A 19366-nucleotide genomic window follows, 5' to 3' on the forward strand; every position below is an offset into this window, starting at 1 on the left:
CCCAGGTCTGCAAAGATAGCGTATGTGCATGGTTTACTCCAGGAGGTGTGGTATGCCCATGGTTTACTCCAGGAGGTGTGGTATGCCCATGGTTTACTCCAGGAGGTGTGGTATGCCCATGGTTTACTCCAGGAGGTGTGGTATGCCCATGGTTTACTCCAGGAGGTGTGGTATGCCCATGGTTTACTCCAGGAGGTGTGGTATGCCCATGGTTTACTCCAGGAGGTGTGGTATGCCCATGGTTTACTCCAGGAGGTGTGGTATGCCCATGGTTTACTCCAGGAGGTGTGGTATGCCCATGGTTTACTCCAGGAGGTGTGGTATGCCCATGGTTTACTCCAGGGGGTGTGGTATGCCCATGGTTTACTCCAGGAGGTGTGGTATGCCCATGGTTTACTCCAGGAGGTGTGGTATGCCCATGGTTTACTCCAGGAGGTGTGGTATGCTCATGGTTCACTCCAGGAGGTGTGGTATGCCCATGGTTTACTCCAGGAGGTGTGGTATGCCCATGGTTTACTCCAGGAGGTGTGGTATGCTCATGGTTTACTCCAGGAGGTGCAGTATGCCCATGGTTTACTCCAGGAGGTACGGTATACCCATGGTTTACTCCAGGAGGTGTGGTATGCTCATGGTTTACTCCAGGAGGTGTGGTATGCTCATGGTTTACTCCAGGAGGTGCAGTATGCCCATGGTTTACTCCAGGAGGTACGGTATACCCATGGTTTACTCCAGGAGGTGTGAAATGCCCATGGTTTACTCCAGTAGGTGCGGTATGCCCATGGTTTACTCCACGAGGTGTGGCTTGAGAGTTTTAATCATAAATGCTAATATTACAGTACACAATTATTAAACAATATAGTCTGTTTATCGTTCATGTTATTAATAAATAATAAGGTAAATTTACCTATATTGGGGATTATTTTATTTTCTGTTTTTCTCTCAGACAAACCAGGAAGTTTCGAGATGCAGAGCAAGAAAGAGACAGGATTCTGCTCAAGTCCCTCATAAAAGTTTGGAAAGAAATAAAATCACTGCGAGAATTTCAGATGTGCACTAACACTCCCGTGAAACTTTACTTGCGAAAGTACGTAGTTATAATATGTTTTTATCCTTTTACTCCAGAAGACAAGTTGTACCCCTGGTAATTTGAGCATATCATTGTGTAATCTATTATTATGTTGATTTTGCTGCCTTGAATTTTTGGTTAATCATCGGCACTACACAAAAAAACATTTTTTTAAGCATAAATTCCAGTTTTATTACTATTTAATATTGTTTTTCCCATGGTCTACCATTTATGTGTTCCCATGGTCTACCATTTATTTGTTCCCATGGTCTACCATTTATGTGTTCCCATGGTGTACCATTTATGTGTTCCCATGGTGTACCATTTATGTGTTCCCATGGTGTACCATTTATGTGTTCCCATGGTCTACCATTTATGTGTTAAGCAAATCATTTCCATATTTTTTATTTATTTATTTTACATACTGTTAGACCTCAAAGGCGTCAGCTATAATGTATACGTTAATTTGTAATTTAACGATAAATAAATGATAATAATAATAAAAACGAATGACATTGGATTGGCTTCACATCGTACATAGTGGTTGCATCGATCTCTACCAACATCATTTCAACACTTATTATTGTATTGTGTTCTTTCAAGATGAAAAACTGAAATCTCACTATTACCACCCAGTCCCAGACATGTGCGGAGCGTAATGCGCTTGTATCCCATAAACTAAACTGTGTCTTGACTTTAGGGAAGAAGTTAATAAGAAAGCTGATAGGGAGGTTTATGAAGCTGAGATTCAAGCTGAGATAAATGAAGTAATGGAAGACTATATGATGGACTATGAAAAGAATTTGAAGCAATACAAATCTCATCTTCAGCAATGGAAATCCTGGAAAAGAGCACAGGTATAAGGACCCAGGGTTTAGTCCCTTGTAAAATATTATCTTTGTTGTCTGTCTATATCCGGTGACCTTCCTCAAGTACTTTTCTGCTCTGTTACTTTTATTGTGGCATATACAGTTTGTGCTACCCCTCTGCCTTTTTGTCTGTTGCTTCTTGTCTATGTTGCTTTGCTTGCCCAAAGCCCCACGTGTGCTTTCCTGGCTGCTTGCCACCCACCCCTGTCTGCGCTGCGCTACTCTGCTCTCCTGCCCCCCTTTCTGGTACTCTGAGCCCAAAGAATGTCTGCATGCAGCCTGCTACCTGACCGAGAGAGAGAGTTTGGAAGTCTGCTGCTTAACCACAGTTTCACTAACAGCACTGACGGCCACCAGATCACTCATCTCTGCAGCCGCCAGTATATCCCACATGCATAGGAACCCACTGTAGCATGCAGACATTGCGCGGGATAAAAGTGCCAATAAGATAAGTACCAATGTACTTTGGGCTATCCACGATATAATTGTTTTGGGATATTTAGGGCCATATTCAATTTGGAGCGAAAGTCCGTTATCGGCGATAATTTATCACCGATGACGTAATTTTCGCCATTTTCACTTATCCCCATATTCAATTTCAAAGACTTTTCGCAGGTGCGAAAAGTCTTTGTTAAAAAACGGGGATAAGTTTTACACCACTGCTTAGGTGGCGAAAAAAAGTGCGGAATTAGGGTTTTGGGGTACAGAATTAAAAAAAAATAGCCTGCAGCCTTTGGAATGTCCCCTTAAAGTAATCTGTGTAAAGAAAAAAAAAAAAAAAGAAAAAAATTAGCATAGGACACCCCAAAAAAAGTGGTTTCATTTTGGGGACTAAAAAAAAAAAATTGAGGGGCAAACTTAAAAACAAGTATGCGGCAGGTGTTTTCTAGAATGCGGGTGGTTGCAGCAGGTGGATTTTTGAAGAATTTTAAAAAATCACTTTAGGGACATTAAAAATATGCTTGTACCCATTTTCATGTACCCCAAATTTGATGGGACTAGTTATTTTTTCCAAAAAAGAAAGCTAAGTGCTATTCTTCACCAGTTCTTCTGCATTTATGCACCTGCCGCGGCTGTTTGGAAACCCCAATTACCTTCAGCAGGCCAAAGTGGGGGCACCCATAGTGATCCCCTATGTCAGACCATAATTTAGGGGGTGACAGGCTGATTTCCCTCAAAGTGACAGGACTTTTCGATATTTACCTTTCCGCCGGGTCCCGATTTCGCTGATTCCAAATTGAATACAGGGATAAGCAGGCACGCACCCGATACTTTATCCCAGGAAAAAACGGCGATGATGGTGAAAAGTCCGACCTCTGACTTTTCGCCTCAAATTGAATATGGCCCTTAGTATCAAAACACTTTAAATGTCCTTTATTTATGCTTTTCAAGCCCTTATGAGACATCAATGTGATTTGGCCCACAAACTCTTTGCTGAACTAATAATTACATATACCCCACCCACTAAAAACCAATACTAAGTAACACTAAGGCCAGGTACACATTAAACAACCCGGCAATCTTGCTGATGGTCAGGGCGATTACCCTTCATCCCGGACCATGCAAGATTGCCAGTACGCACGAGAAGATTCAATTAGATGAAACGATCGCTCATTCCGACCTTCATTAATATGCTCTGCACCGCATGCAGTATTGTGTAATTGCAGTACGGCAAATCACACGACGTCGCTGACAACACGTGGGAGCGCGCAATCACAGTTACACATTAGACGATGTGCCCGATATATATCGTTCCCATCCGACTCGAAACTGAATATTGGATGATATATCGTCTAATGTGTACCCAGCCTAATTGTTACATCATTTTGTTGATGTTCTTTATGATGATAAAATTGGTATACCCTCATACTATATGAGCAAATGCAAAGGCCTTATTCGCAAACTAACATTTACCGTAAATAAATATACTGGATGAACACAAAGGGTACGTAAATTTGAAACAATTACTATATACGATTTGAGGTTGTAATAACAAATTATAGCAAGTTTATGATTCTAGTCATCGATTATGACCTCATTATATCGTATTGAGGCAATAACTGACTTATTGAAATTAGCAGATTATATAATAATAACATGTTCGGTTTTGATCCTCTATGGATGGGGAACGATTAACATTGGTCGTTTCTCTGCTCTATGGGCCCGATTCAGAGTTTTGTGCAAACCCGTTAGTTAGCGTAGATCTCCGATGTTTGGCGATCTGCAAATGCACAGGATCTGTTTTGCGCATATGCAAATCTGTGTCTCCAATGGTCGAAGTGCCCCCTAAGCCGCAGCACGATTGACATGCTGTGACCGTTTGGGGAAGGGGAATGGCCAGCGTCACAGAGCATCCCAGAGAACAGGGACGTGATGGCCCCATTTTCTAGGTGTGCCGAGGCCAGTGGTTGCGTCGGCGTGATTTACCCAGACAGCCTGAGGGTTTTTCAGATGTCCGATGGTCACGCAGTTGATCCGAAGGCTGCGCCTTTCATAATCAGATCAGAGAAGCTTAAATTGCCTCCCGTGGATATTATATATTGTAGTACAGCTGCTGCGTGCAAAGACATTATCATTTCATCATTTTGTATTTCCTGCATATGTCACTATCCCTTCACAAGTAACAGGGGAAATGGCTTTTTATATATCTTTAGAAAAATTAAGTATTAATTGTTCTGGTATTTTGAGTATGTCCTACACACTTGTACCCCCTTTCTGTCTCTTTTACTGTGATTCGACCATTTGGTCCAGTTGGACATCACCAGATCTGCCCATTGTTATCTAAATGTTAAAACGGTCTACAGATTACAGCTTCCTTCTATAAGATGTATTCACTTGAGCTAGAGCACTAGTACGACCTACCACCTTTTTGCCTTCACAATGGCATCAATCAGTATGAGAAGTGACTTAGGAGAATGATGGTGTTTGTTAATGTATTTTACATGGGGAAACAGAAAATGAAGAATAAGAACAGAAGGGATGGGACAGAAGAGGATGAAGCAGAGGTTGGCTATGTGGGGGAGCAGCCCACCAAACCCGTTCCTCCGGCACAAGTAGATCTACAAGATGTAGAGCTACAAGTTCGAGACAAAGCTGCCAACAGCAGGAGAAGACCTGGAGAGCCCATACTTCATCCTGAGCTCACCCTGTCTGGAGATGTCACCCCTAATAACGTGTGTCCGAGGTAACTTGTGTGAGAGCTGTGTACAAATAATACAGCAACCAGAAGTCACCAAGGTGGTCAGTGAGGCTCCAGGTATATGAAGGCAGGAGGCCACCGGCAGAACTCCTAATTTACTAATTTATGGAGTATTCACTTACAATGCTTAGGGCAGTGTTTTTACAATACTATGTCTGCACTTTTGCTACTTCCATTTCTCATGTGTATGTATTAGTATATATTACGAAGTAAGGCTGAAAATGTGTTTCATAATATTTATATTATAATTTTTAAACTCCTGTATGTAATATCTGTATAAACTACGAGATGTAATGACTTCGGAGCGCACTGTAAGGAGAAACACATCTACTATATATTATTATAGATATTAGGAGTGCTGGCCGTAATAACTCCTCGCACACCCCGGTAACCCTCTGACACCTTGTCCGTACTTTCAGATGTGTCCTCATACATTTAGCCGCCTTGCACGTTAAACAGCCCGTCTAGTCACACTATGCCATGGCGTGACTTTGTAGCACAGAGCTTCTTTTCATGCCACTTTTTACTTTTAAATGCGTCTTATTTGCACAGGAATGTGAATAGATAGCGCAAGGAGCTTCTGCTAATTAAAATGATATGCGGCATGCCTATGTTCTGTGTGCGACTGCGGGTGTATCTGCATGCGAAACGCTACGTTACAGTGTCACTACCGAGTTACACGGAGCTCCCGCATTAAGTGTAGTGCGACTTGTAGCGCACAGAGGATAGATGTATGTGGACACATCTGTATGTGTATCAGTAAGAAGCAGCAAAACAATCCCGAGCTGGGGGAATGTGGAGAGGAGAGTTCTGGCCTTTTCTTACACTTCTATAGTGCTCTGTCCACTAATATCAGGCTTCCTCATAGTGATAAGTCTTTAACTATGGAGAGTTATAAACTTGTTTTTCTTCTTCAGGGTCCATAGGGCTCCACAGGGAGACACCAACAGCAAAGCTTTTCAATCCCAGAATGGTCTGGTCCTTCCTACTATACCCCGCCCACAGCCTGAGGGCACTTCAGTTTAGTTGGTGTCCGGCAGGAGCTGGACCACCATTATAAACGGACGAGCAGCAACAGACTGTCCTCCAGATGTCTGTGCTGCCACCTCATCACCCCTCCGCAGCGCCGTGACACCAAGCCTGTGCTAGGTACTCCAAGCAGGGCTTCGAGGGGGACTAGCTAGCAGGCTCCCTGGACCCCCAGACTGCAGTCCGGAATCCAGAGGACAGGTAAGGCAGAATCCCATTCGCAGGGACCCGCTTCTTAGTGCATTCTTGCCTCCGGTCTCAGGAAAACAGACCGGAGACGCTGATGTGGACACTGGCTCGCCCACTACTCCACTAGACCACCGGGGCATAATGATACTGGTGCAGTGGCATATTGTAAAGGCCAGGAGACCAGGTGATTAATGTCAACCAGGGGATAAGGTGCTATTCCTGAAACCCCTCCCGTAGCTCAGGGCGCCATTCCACTGTGGTCTTGGTGTTCCCTGTGCTGCTCCTCCCTCACCCTCTGCCCCCTACGAGATGCGTGGCAGCCATTTTAGGCAAGCAGGTCTCTGGGAAATGCTGGGTTCAGTCTCCGAGTATATCTCTCCCACGGGCCAGATTATACAGCGCTATATCCTACCAGCCACTGTGGTCTGTGTAGTTGATGTTAGTGCCCATTGCAGATGTAATGTGTTTTTTCTGCGTTTTATGTGACTTGTGCTAGTGCTAATCTCTATTTTCTATAATGTCAGTTTATACCTGTCCCTTTTTTCTATTATACCCTGACATACTAAGGTATTGGAGGTTCATTGTACCTCACATCTGCTATATAAGTATGAGGACTTTGTACCTCACATCTGCTATTTAAGTGTGAGGACTATCACATACTATATAGCACGGTTGCACACTACACTGTGCCATATTTAGCGCCGTTGCACACTATATTGTGCCATATTACACATACTACAAGGTGTTCATTGCACTTTATCATACTGTGTATTCTATTATTCTTGTGACTAAGTCTGGCAAAGGAAAGAATAACAAGCAGCCTGATGCTGCTCCTCCTACTCTGATAGCTTGTAAGTCCTGCTCTGGGGGCTTAGGCACAGAGGACCTCATTCAGGATGGTCTCTGTATTAATTGTTACACAGCCCCAGGTCCATCAGCCCGGTGTCTCTCCCTCAGGACCCACCCTGGGCTGCCTATTCACAAATGCTGGCGGAACTTGTGGACCAATTAGCAGTCCCTGTGGTAGCTCCACCTATGGGATGGCCACAGCAGGTACCCCCTGCAAATCCTTTGCCTCCCCCATGGATAGACGTACTATCTACCTCAGTACAGACTTTGGCTAATACCTCTACAGATTTTCAGCAAATGCTGCAAAAAGATAAACTTTTACCTACTAAGCCTACTAAACATACTATATCTTCACCATCCACACTGTTATCTGATTCTGAGATATCATCTGGGGAGGCAGAAGATGCAGATCTCTCTCACTTTGACTCTCAGGAGAAGAGGAGCCACCCTCTAAACTAAATATACCTGCTCTTGTGAGAGCTGTTAAAACTATTCCACAAATAGAAGAGGATGAACCCACTCCTAAGAAAAAAAAACATGCACTTTTTAAGTGACAAAAGGTTGTTTTACCAGTGTGTCCTCACTCTGACCAGCTATCTGATCACATGAGTGAAGCTTGGAATATGCCTGGTAAAAGGTTTCAAATTCTAAAACTGTTCAAATTCTAGTTCCGGTTACCTGCTCCCAGCTACTGATTGTAACCGTGGACTCTCATGTAACACGTCTTGTTAAAAATGCCACCTTGCCCATTCATACTGCAACCACCTTGGAGGAGACCACAGATAGACGTATGGAAGTTTGTCATAAATCTATATACTCTCTTACAGGAGCTTTTACTCGTCCTGCTAGGACTACGGCCTGGGTGGCAAAAGCCATTGAGAGTTGGGCAGAGGCCCTAGAAGAGACTTTTCTCCCTGATGCGTCAAGGGAACAACTGTCCTACATACAGTCAGGTGCATAAGTATTGGGACATTGACAGAATTATCATATTTTGGCCTCTATTCACCACCACAATGGCTTTGAAATGAAACAAACAAGATGTGCTTTAACTGCAGACTTTCAGATTTAATTTGACGGTAATTACATCCAAATCAGGTGAACAGTGTAGGAATTACAACGGTTTCTATATGTGCCTCCCACTTTTTAAGGGGCCAAAAGTAATGGGACTATCAACTCAAAAGCGATTTCATGGACAGGTGTGGGCTATTCCCTCGTTATTTCATTATCAATTAAGCAGGTAAAAGGTCTGGAGTTGATTCTAGGTGTGACATTTGCATTTGGAATCAGTTGCTGTCGACTCTCAATACGAGATCCAAAGAGCTGTCACTATCAGTGAAGCAAGCCATCATTAGGCTGAAAAATCAAAACAAACCCATCTGGGAGATAGCAATCAACTGTTTGGAACATTCTTAAAAAGAAAGAACGCATCGGAGAGCTCAGCAACACCAAAAGACCCGGAAGACCACGGAAAACAACTGTGGTGGATGACAGAAGAATTATTTTCCTGGTGAAGAAAAACCCCTTCACAACAGTTGGCCAAATCGAGAACACTCTCCAGGAGGTAGGTGTATATGTGTCAACATCAACAATCAAGAGAAGACTTCACAAGAGTGAATATAGAGGGTTCACCACAAGATGTAAACCATTGCTGAGCCACAAGAACAGGAAGACCAGATTAGAGTTTGCCAAACAACATCTAAAAAAGCCATTACAGTTCTGGAACAACATCCTATGGACAGATGAGACAAAGATCAACTTGTACCAGAGTGATGGGAAGAGAAGAGTATGGCGAAGGAAAGGAACTGCTCATGATCCAAAACATACCACCTCATCAGTGAAGCATGGTGTTGGTAGTGTCATGGCGTGGGCATGTATGGCTGCCTATGGAACTGGCTCCCTTGTATTTATTGTAGGGATGTGCAGGCTCGGATAGGTTAGAGTTTGCACGCCGAGTTCGGATTTTTTCCCTCCAAAAAACGGGACTCAAAGAGGCAAAAGGTCATCTTGCATGGATAAACATCATCATTCCTGGACAAAAGTCCAGGAATGATGATGTTTGTCCATGCAAGATGACCTTTTGCCTCTTTCTGAGTCTCGTTTTTTGGAGGTAAAAATCCGAACTCGGCGTGCAAACTCTAACCTATCCGAGCCTGCACATCCGTAATTTATTGATTATGTGACTGCTGACGAAAGCAGCAGAATGAATTCTGAAGTGTTTCAGGCAATATTATATGCTCATATTCAGTCAAATGCTTCAGAACTCATTGGACGGCGCTTCACAGTGCAGATGGACAATGACCCAAAGAATACTGCAAAAGCAACCAAAGAGATTTTTAAGGCTAAAAAGTGGAATGTTATGCAATGGCCAAGTCAATCCCCTGACCTGAATCCAATTGAGAATGCATTTCACTTGATGAAGACAAAACTTAAGGGAAGATGCCCCAAGAACAAGCAGGAACTGAAGACATTTGCAGTAGAGGTCTGGCAGAGCATCACCAGGGATGAAACCCAGCGTCTGTGATGTCTATGCGTTCCAGACTTCAGGCTGTAATTGCCTGCAAAGGATTTGCAACAAAGTATTAAAAAGTGAAAGTTAGATTTAGGATTGTTTAGTTTGTCCCATTACTTTTGGCCCCTTAAAAAGCGGGAGGCTCATATAGAAACCGTTGTAATTCCTACACCGTTCACCTGAATTGGATGTAATTACCATTACAATTGCCAGTACAAGTACAGTCTGACAACACCACGGCTGTAGCCTACCTAAATCACCAAGGGGGGAACTCGAAGTCAGTCAGCAATGACAGAAGTATCCCTCAATTCTCAATTGGGAGGTGAGTTTCGTCAGCCATCACGACGTGCATGCAGGAGAATGGTCTCTACATCCAGAAGTCTTTCAGCTTCTAGTGGACAAATGGGGTCTTCCAGAGGTGGAACTCATGGCCTTCAGACACAACTACAAACTTCCAATTTATGGAGTCAGAACAAAGAACCCGGACGCGGCCTTCATAGACAAATGGAACTTTCATTTAGCATATCTCTTCCCTCCAATATCCCTGCTTCCTCAAGTGCTTCGAAAGTTCAGACAGGAGGGAGGCACAGTCATGTTAATAGCTCCAGCCTGGCCCAGACGTCACTGGTACTCCGATCTTCAAAGGCTCTCTATAGACGTTCCTCTTCAGCTTTCTCTACAAGTAGACCTGTGGTCTCGTGGTCTATATCTACATCAAGACCTAGCCCATCTGTCTTTAATGGCATGGCCCTTGAGACATCCCTCCTAACGGCTAAGGGTTTTTCCAGCTCTGTGGTCCAGACCATGCTAAAAGCCCGTAAACCAGCCAGGATTTACCACAGAATATGGCGTAACTAATTCCAATGGTGTGCTCCAAGAAACTATGACCCCCAGGTCTTTAAGGTTTCTAGAATTCTTGCCTTTTTTCAAGCTGGATTGCATATAGGCATTCACCTAGCATCTCTGAAAGTGCAGGTCTCTGCTTTGTCTATCTAGTTTCAGCACGGAATTGCTCCTATACTGGTGGTTCACACCTTCATGCAGGGTGTTCTACAAATTAGCAACCTCCCTTTGTCCCTCCTGTGGCTCAATGAGATTTGTCAGTGGTGCTCCAAGCACTTCAGGAACCTTCATTCGAACCCCTGGAATCAGTGGATGTCAAATGGCTCACTGCGAAGACTCTGTTTCTTCTGGCTATAGCATCTGCCCATAGGGTATTGGATTTAGGGGCGTTTTCATGTCGCTCCCCATTTTTGATATTTCATCAGGACAGGGCTGGTCTTCGAACACGCCCAGGCTTCCTTCTGAAGGTAGTTTCTCACTACCACCTGAATGAGGAAATTGTAGTTCCGGCTTTTAATTCACTAGACCTCTTGGCAGGTGAGGCCTCTTTTGGATGTGGTCCATGCTCTAAAGATCTACGTGTAACATACTGCTTCCATCCGGAAATCGGACTCCCTCTTTGTCCTATATGGATTCCACAAGAAGGGATGGCCAGCTAACAAACAGACTCTGGCCAGATGGATTTGCATGACTATCTCACAGGCTTACACACAGACTGACCTTCCTGTGGTGGCTTCAGTATCTGCTCATTCTACTCGCTCTGTGGGTCCCTCGTGGGTAGCCCGGCATGGTGCCTCAGCTGAACAGCTATGCAAGGCGGCCACCTGGTCTTCTGTCCACACCTTTCTTAGGTTTTATGCCTTTGATACATTTGCTTTCAGGATGCTTCCTTCTGGCTCAGAAGCGTTCCCGCTCTTGAATAACTGCTTTGGGACGGCCCCAATGTCTCCCTGTGTAGCCCTATGGGCCCTGAAGAAGAAAAGAAGAGTTAGGATGAAACTTACCTTGGTTAACTCTCTTTCTTCGAAGTCCATAGGGCACCCACTGTGACGCTCCTAGCTTCTATGGTTTCTTCTCCTGATCACTTGTTTCCTTCTCTGTGTGAGAGTGTTATTCCTCAGTGTACCAGACTTACTTTTCTCCTAACCTGCTCCTGCCTTGGGCTTGTTAGCAAAAATGAAGTGCCCTCAGACTATGGGCTGGCTATAGGGGGAAGGACCGGAGCTCCCTGGGATTGAAAGCTTTGCTGTTGGTGTCCGGTCCTCCAGGTCCCACCTACACCCCAATGTCTCCCTGTGGACCCTATGGACTTCGAAGAAAGCGAGATAACCAAGGTAAGTTTTACCTTAACTTGCCATTTTTTTTATTAACAATTTAAAATACATATGTGGTTTACATCCCACCCCCCCAGGGCAGAAGCACTGAGACGTGCAGATCTGCAGAAACATTCACTCTTCATCAAGATCCTTTTCAACAACAAAGAGGTTTCCAAAACGGTGACCAACAGGCTGGGATCAGACTTCAGAGTCCATCTGGGACAGATCTTTAATCTTCAGATCTTCAGCTGGCCTGAGAGTATAAAGCTACAGGTACTAAGGACCATACACATATACACACTTAGACCCCGTCTCCATTTAGCTGGCCTGAGAGTATAAAGCTACAGATACTAGGGAACATACACATCTACACACACTTACACCCCATCTCAATTTAGCTGGCCAGAGAGTATAAAGCTACAGGTACTAAATGATGCATTGACATAATCATGTAGAGAGATTACCTAATAGACCTGGCAAATGTTGCAAGACATCACAAAATTGCATTTGTGCACTTTGGTACATAGTTGTTTCACATTATTAATTCCATTTTATTTGAACTTGGTTAATAGTATAGCAATAACAATATGTCATTTAAATATCTACAGGAAAGTAATATATTCCAGTGTTAATATATTTTTAAGTGTTTTACAGATAAGATTCCTCTGGCATCCATGCTACTGGCATGATGTTGGGTAGAGGACTGCCTGAGAAGTTAAGGCACTAAAAGATTAAATGTTAGGCTCTATCCCCTCCAACCTCCACCAGACTTCAGTCACGCTAATGTGCAGGGTGGGACCCGCAGTCATAGAAACATAGAATTTGACGGCAGCTAAGAACCACTTGGCCCATCTACTCTGCCCCTATTTTTAACATATTGTTACCTCAACCCTTATTGATCCTTACTTTTTCTGAAGGATATCCTTATGTCTATCCCATGCATGTTTAATTTGTTCTACTGTCTTAGCCTCTACCACCTCTGATGGGAGGCTATTCCACTTGTCTCCTACCCTTTCTGTGAAGTCATTTTTCCTCACATTTCCCCTGAACCTACCACCCTCCAGTTTCAGAACATGTCCTCTTGTTCTAATACTTCTCTTTCTTTGAAGAATGTCTCCTTCCTTTACTTTGTTAAAACCATTTATATAGTTGAACATTTCTATCATGTCCCCCCTTTCCCTTCTCTGCTCCAAACTATACATATTAAGATCTTTTAGTCTTTCCTGGTATGTTTTGTGGTGTAGACATTGCACCATTTTAGATGCTCTTCTTTGTACAGTCTCTAATTTATTAATATTCTTCTGGAGATGTGGCCTCCAGAACTGAACACAGTATTCGAGATGAGGATGTACCAATGACCTATACAGTGGTATTATCACAATTTTTATTTCTGCTACTGATTCCTCTCCCTATGCAACCAAGCATCAGTCACCAGGTGGGTCCCCGCCATTTTATCTGTTCACATTCCAGTGGTGGGCAACTTGGAGACAGACTCCCTTATTCTCAGGCTCTTTTTGTTTACACCAGGGTGGCGCCTTGGTCTTCTCAGTTGGGGTACGTCTTCCCACCACTTCCCATGATGCCCAGGGTGCTTCAATGGATTAGCCAAGAGTGTCTCCAGGTCATTCTAGTCACTTTGGATTGGCCTCGTTGACGGTGGTACACTCTGCTTCAGAACATGTTGATTGCATGTCCACCTCCCTCTACGTCTGGATATGCTTCGTCAGGGACCCTGTCTGCACCCAAATTTACCTAATCTTGCTTTGACAGCATGGTTATTGAGTCCCAGATCCTGAGGGCTCATGGATTTTAGAAACTGGTGCTTCAGACCATAATTCAGGCTAGAAAACCAGTTATGTCTCTGATTTAGCACAGGGTCTGGAGACTCTATATTTCCTGGTGCAAGTGTTGCAACCTTCAAGCGGGTTTGTCTTATGGCCTTCACCTGTCCTTGCTCAAGGGTTAGATTTTTGCTCTGTCTGTCCTTTTTCAGAAGTGGTTAGCATTCATTGCACAAGTCCAGACCTCCTGCAGGAGGGTACTTTGCATTAAACCTCTGTACGTCCCTCCTATTCCTATGTGGGATTTGAATTTGGATGCTCTTCAGTGGGACCCCCTTCGAGCCACTTGACTCTTTGGGGTTACGGTACCTTACTTTTGAAGTCTTTTTTTCTCCTAGCCATTGCATCTGCTTGCTGGGTCTCCAAACCTTGAAGCCTAATCCTGTAAGCCTCACTTGGTCATCTTTCATCTTGGCAGGGTGTTTTTTTGAACTGAGCCGCCTTTTCTCCCTTTGGTGGTTTCAAATTCCATCTCAATCAGGATATTTTTCTCCCAGCTTTTCCTACAATTTAGTCTGACTCATCCTCCTTGGGTCTATTTGCCAGGCTTCTCTTTCTGTGGATAAACCTGTTCAATCTACTCTTTTGGCTCATTCTAATCATGCTTTAGGGGCCTCCTGGGTGGTTGGTGCTTCCATTGAACAGCTGTGCAGAGCTACAACATGGTTCTCTGTGCATAAGTTCACCAAGTTTTACCGGTTCGATACTTCTGGTGCTAGTGGTACTAGCTTTGGGCGCAAAGTTTTGCGTGCGGCTTTGCCAGATAGAGCCCCATCTTTGTTATTAGGCTTGCTCTGTGAGGTCCCAACGTCATTGCCAGTGTCCCCCAGCTGGATTTCAAGGAAGAGATTTTACGGTGACTACCAAAATCTAATTATTTTGTACTGTTGGATAACAATGGTAAAATGAATGATACATTGTCAGCATTTTCATGAATATAGCTGGAGCTGGCGAGAGGGTGGGGACATACTTGAAATGCAAGAGGGATTATAAAAAAAAAAAATCTAAAGGGACTGGGACATCCTAGAACAAGGTTTAGACAGAGATTTATTTTATAACTTAGGATCAAACAGAGATTTATTTTATAACTTAGGATCAAAGACTATTGCAACACTTTTGAAATAATCTATATGTTTTGAACACTTAAAGTAATAAGTAGGTGATCCATAAATAATTATTTCTAAGCTTATAGCAGGGCTGATTACATCCATCCAACCAAACAAAAAGTCTTCATGATACTCCAATGCATTATAGAAATGAAGGCACTCATCTGACCTCTTTCCTAATAGTAGAAAACTAACTTTTAATCATCACCCATTCTGGGGGACAAACAGGTCAGGTCAACCAGAAGGAGACACTATATGACCAGTGGTCCAGTGTTCCCAATAGAATGATAGAGAAGTTATAGTACAACAGAGAGTAAATACATTGCTAGCAATCTTCTTATAATCTCCTTGCTTTCTTCTAGATATATGAAACTCTGGGCCATTACCTCCCTAACCTGCTGGCCGAGGTGTTTCTCCCTATTCCTGAGACCAACATGCTAACTGGGCGAGCCCCAATAGAGGAAATCGAGTTTAGCAGCAACCAGCGAGTGATGCATGACCATGAGGGTGTTGGCAGTGGTATGTACGTTTTGGGAAACTAAACCTATTTTCTATTAATGTAGAATACGGTAATCATTTTTACAAAATGTCCATAATTAATCATTTGTTTTATTGTACAAATGGACTTGAAGACCAGCAATGAGTGGGATGAGGTGGCTGAAATTGTGCCTCGCTCTTCCATATATAAAATGAACATTTGAGTTCACCATGAAACACAAATTAATGTAATGTAAATCATCATTAGATCTGCCAGCACAGTATAAGCCACTTCTTTTAGAATTGTTGACCATGATAATTAGCATATATTTTGTTATCCTAAAAACCTGCAGTGTGAGGTAGCTGCCTGTGGTTGCCTTATTATAAACACACCGCTGTGCATTAGTTAGTTCTCACATACTGTACGCTGGTCACACACAGTTCCTGGCACTGTTTAAAAAATGTATAATATTAAATTAAAAACATTTTTTTACTTTTTGTTATTTTATGTGTGATAATTTAATTGTATTGTGTTTTTTTATGTTTGTTATATAAATGTAATAAAAATCACTTTAATTAAAAAAAAAAAAAAATTAATAGTAATCATAAAATAGGTTCTACTATGGAAATGTCTTAATGTGGTCAATACCTCCTCTTATGGAACATCCAGGAGACTCCCAAGTTTTAGGGGAGTCTCAGAGACTCCTGGATGAGCAAGTGTTCCTGCTGCATTCCGCCCACTGTATGGAGAGACGGGTGCCATGACGTGATTCAGCATGTGAAAAGGGCTGCTTTGGCTCTGAAATATAAATATCATCTTCAACATCATGGTTTATGCATCATCTGTACTTCTAAGGACATTTGTATGCTGTGATATCCCCAGTACCTTCAGCTACAGGATTGATAGTTTTTTTAGACATTTTACTGGAGCTAATAAACATCTTGCTCCAAAAAATGCCGTCTCCATCTGCTTGTATCCTGTGACCACAGAATAGCCCAAAACGCAATTCCATGCTCCATATCTCCTGTGGTTGAGCCCGGTGTCTCCATTATCCCACCTCTGCCTGCTGCCAAGCACAGCACTGCACAATAGTAAGTGGCCAGTGAGGAATTAGCCTACAACAACCAGGAGATGTCGCGCTGGCATTGTCCATAATTAAGCGATTCCAGGTACCAGTGTAGGAGACTGATGGAATAAGTAGTTCCAGGTGATGGAGTAGGAGCCTAGTGGCGACTGCAAGTGACCCACCCACAACATAGTGGGTGGAGTCATTAACAGAGGGTTACTGACGGTGAGAAGGGAATCCCTACACCCAGGAATTGGTAGAGTAAATTCACTTTGGTTGTTCCTAAAGAAAGTGAGGAAGTTCATCCAGTCACAAAACCCCCTTACTTCCAACTAGCAGAATGGGCTTCAGTATTGGGTAATTCCTGCCATTTCAGACATAGGGCCGTATTCAATTAGAAGCGAAAAGCTGTTTTCCGCTAAAAAGTATCGCCGATCACGGCTTTTCGCGTGGTCGGAACTGGTCTCCAAATTCAATTCCAGACGGTTTTCGCCTACGTGGAAAGTCAATGCAATGTAATAGGTGAAAAAGATTCACCTAAGAATAGCAGGAGAAAAGAAGTACAACATTTTTATGCAAACGTGGGGAAACCACTCAGAACCCTTGGGACAGCCCCCCAAAGGACAACTGTGTCAAAAAATCTGGAAAAAACTACTTTCATTTTGGGGGCGAAAATTACAAAGTGGGGGGACAAGCATAAAAACTAGTGAAATAGCCTTCTTAGGGGGTCTGCAAGGATGGTGTTTTTAGGATTGCAGGTGCATGCAACAGGTGCGTTTTTCACTGTGTTTTAACCTTCACTTTAGAGAATTTATAAGATGCTAGCACCCATTTTCAGGTACCCCAAATTAGACAGGACTACTTATTTTCACCAAAAAACACTGATTAATGCCATTCTTCACCTCTTTTACAAGAACGCTAATAACAAGGATTTTAAACAACTTCAGTACCCCAAATAGTTTTATTAGTTCTATTGGAACACTTCCACATTGATCCCCAATGTTAGTGCATCATTTTGGGGGGTTCAGACAGATTTCCCCTATTCTGAGAGTACTGCATTCACCGCTTGCCGTTTTCACCTTTTTAGTAATTGAATAGGGTGAAAAGTGGGAACACGCACAATAACTTTTTGCGTCCAAAACACGCAATGTAGGTGAAAAGTCGGGTAGGCAGAACTTTTTAGCCGGGCATTTTCACAAAAAAAACTGCAAAATTTTAGCCAAAAAACAGGAGTAAAAGGCAACAGGCGAAAAAAGCTTGAGAAAAGTTTTCTCCATCACAGACCAGGAGAAAAAATATGCAAAATCCCTATTTTTGGCTGAATGTTTGGGAATTTATTTTCAGAACCCTTTGAACAACCCCCCTGAAGTCAGATATTAACCTCATTGTGCTCCCCCCTCCCTCTGTATCCCACTGCCCCTCCATAGCTCTTCCATTGCCCCCTCCCTCTGTATCCCACTGCCCCTCCATAGCTCTTCCATTGCCCCCTCCCTCTGTATCCCACTGCCCCTCCATAGCTCTTCCATTGCCCCCTCCCTCTGTATCCCACTGCCCCTCCATAGCTCTTCCATTGCCCCCTCCCTCTGTATCCCACTGCCCCTCCATAGCTCTTCCATTGCCCCCTCCCTCTGTATCCCACTGCCCCTCCATAGCTCTTCCATTACCCAGTCACAGCTCTCTCTCTCTGCCCCGTCACAGCTCTCTCTCTCTGCCCCGTCACAGCTCTCTCTCTCTGCCCCGTCACAGCTCTCTCTCTCTGCCCAGTCACAGCTCTCTCTCTCTTCCCAGTCACAGCTCTCTCTCTCTGCCCAGTCACAGCTCTCTCTCTCTGCCCAGTCACAGCTCTCTCTCTCTGCCCAGTCACAGCGCTCTCTCTCTGCCCAGTCACAGCGCTCTCTCTCTGCCCAGTCACAGCGCTCTCTCTCTGCCCAGTCACAGCGCTCTCTCTCTGCCCAGTCACAGCGCTCTCTCTCTGCCCAGTCACAGCGCTCTCTCTCTCTCTGCCCAGTCACAGCGCTCTCTCTCTGCCCAGTCACAGCGCTCTCTCTCTGCCCAGTCACAGCGCTCTCTCTCTGCCCAGTCACAGCGCTCTCTCTCTGCCCAGTCACAGCGCTCTCTCTCTGCCCAGTCACAGCGCTCTCTCTCTGCCCAGTCACAGCGCTCTCTCTCTGCCCAGTCACAGCGCTCTCTCTCTGCCCAGTCACAGCGCTCTCTCTCTGCCCAGTCACAGCGCTCTCTCTCTGCCCAGTCACAGCGCTCTCTCTCTGCCCAGTCACAGCGCTCTCTCTCTGCCCAGTCACAGCGCTCTCTCTCTGCCCAGTCACAGCGCTCTCTCTCTGCCCAGTCACAGCGCTCTCTCTCTGCCCAGTCACAGCGCTCTCGCTCTCTCTCTGCCCAGTCACAGCGCTCTCGCTCTCTCTCTGCCCAGTCACAGCGCTCTCGCTCTCTCTCTGCCCAGTCACAGCGCTCTCGCTCTCTCTCTGCCCAGTCACAGCGCTCTCGCTCTCTCTCTGCCCAGTCACAGCGCTCTCGCTCTCTCTCTGCCCAGTCACAGCGCTCTCTCTCTGCCCAGTCACAGCGCTCTCTCTCTGCCCAGTCACAGCGCTCTCGCTCTCTCTCTGCCCAGTCACAGCGCTCTCTCTCTGCCCAGTCACAGCGCTCTCTCTCTGCCCAGTCACAGCGCTCTCTCTCTGCCCAGTCACAGCGCTCTCTCTCTTCCCAGTCACAGCGCTCTCGCTCTCTCTCTGCCCAGTCACAGCGCTCTCTCTCTGCCCAGTCACAGTGCTCTCTCTCTGCCCAGTCACAGCGCTCTCTCTCTGCCCAGTCACAGCGCTCTCTCTCTGCCCAGTCACAGCGCTCTCGCTCTCTCTCTGCCCAGTCACAGCGCTCTCGCTCTCTCTCTGCCCAGTCACAGCGCTCTCGCTCTCTCTCTGCCCAGTCACAGCGCTCTCGCTCTCTCTCTGCCCAGTCACAGCGCTCTCGCTCTCTCTCTGCCCAGTCACAGCG

At 44.6% G+C, this 19366-nt stretch overlaps 1 protein-coding gene across 3 annotated transcripts in view; it reads left to right on the top strand.

The window, feature by feature from the left end:
• CC2D2A (coiled-coil and C2 domain containing 2A) overlaps positions 1 to 19366 on the top strand; it is a 121016-nt gene that overhangs the window by 40807 nt on the left and 60843 nt on the right. For all 3 annotated transcript variants that reach the window (XM_088473872.1, XM_088473874.1, XM_088473873.1), the window contains exons 13-17: positions 944 to 1084; positions 1767 to 1923; positions 4890 to 5119; positions 11965 to 12142; positions 15179 to 15335. In XM_088473872.1, coding sequence (XP_088329998.1) covers positions 944 to 1084; positions 1767 to 1923; positions 4890 to 5119; positions 11965 to 12142; positions 15179 to 15335 — 863 coding nt within the window. The remainder of the gene's footprint in view (positions 1 to 943; positions 1085 to 1766; positions 1924 to 4889; positions 5120 to 11964; positions 12143 to 15178; positions 15336 to 19366) is intronic.

The sequence above is a fragment of the Taudactylus pleione genome, unplaced genomic scaffold (genome assembly GCF_031769625.1).
Source record: "Taudactylus pleione unplaced genomic scaffold, aTauple2 ptg000143l, whole genome shotgun sequence".
NCBI lineage: Eukaryota > Metazoa > Chordata > Amphibia > Anura > Myobatrachidae > Taudactylus > Taudactylus pleione.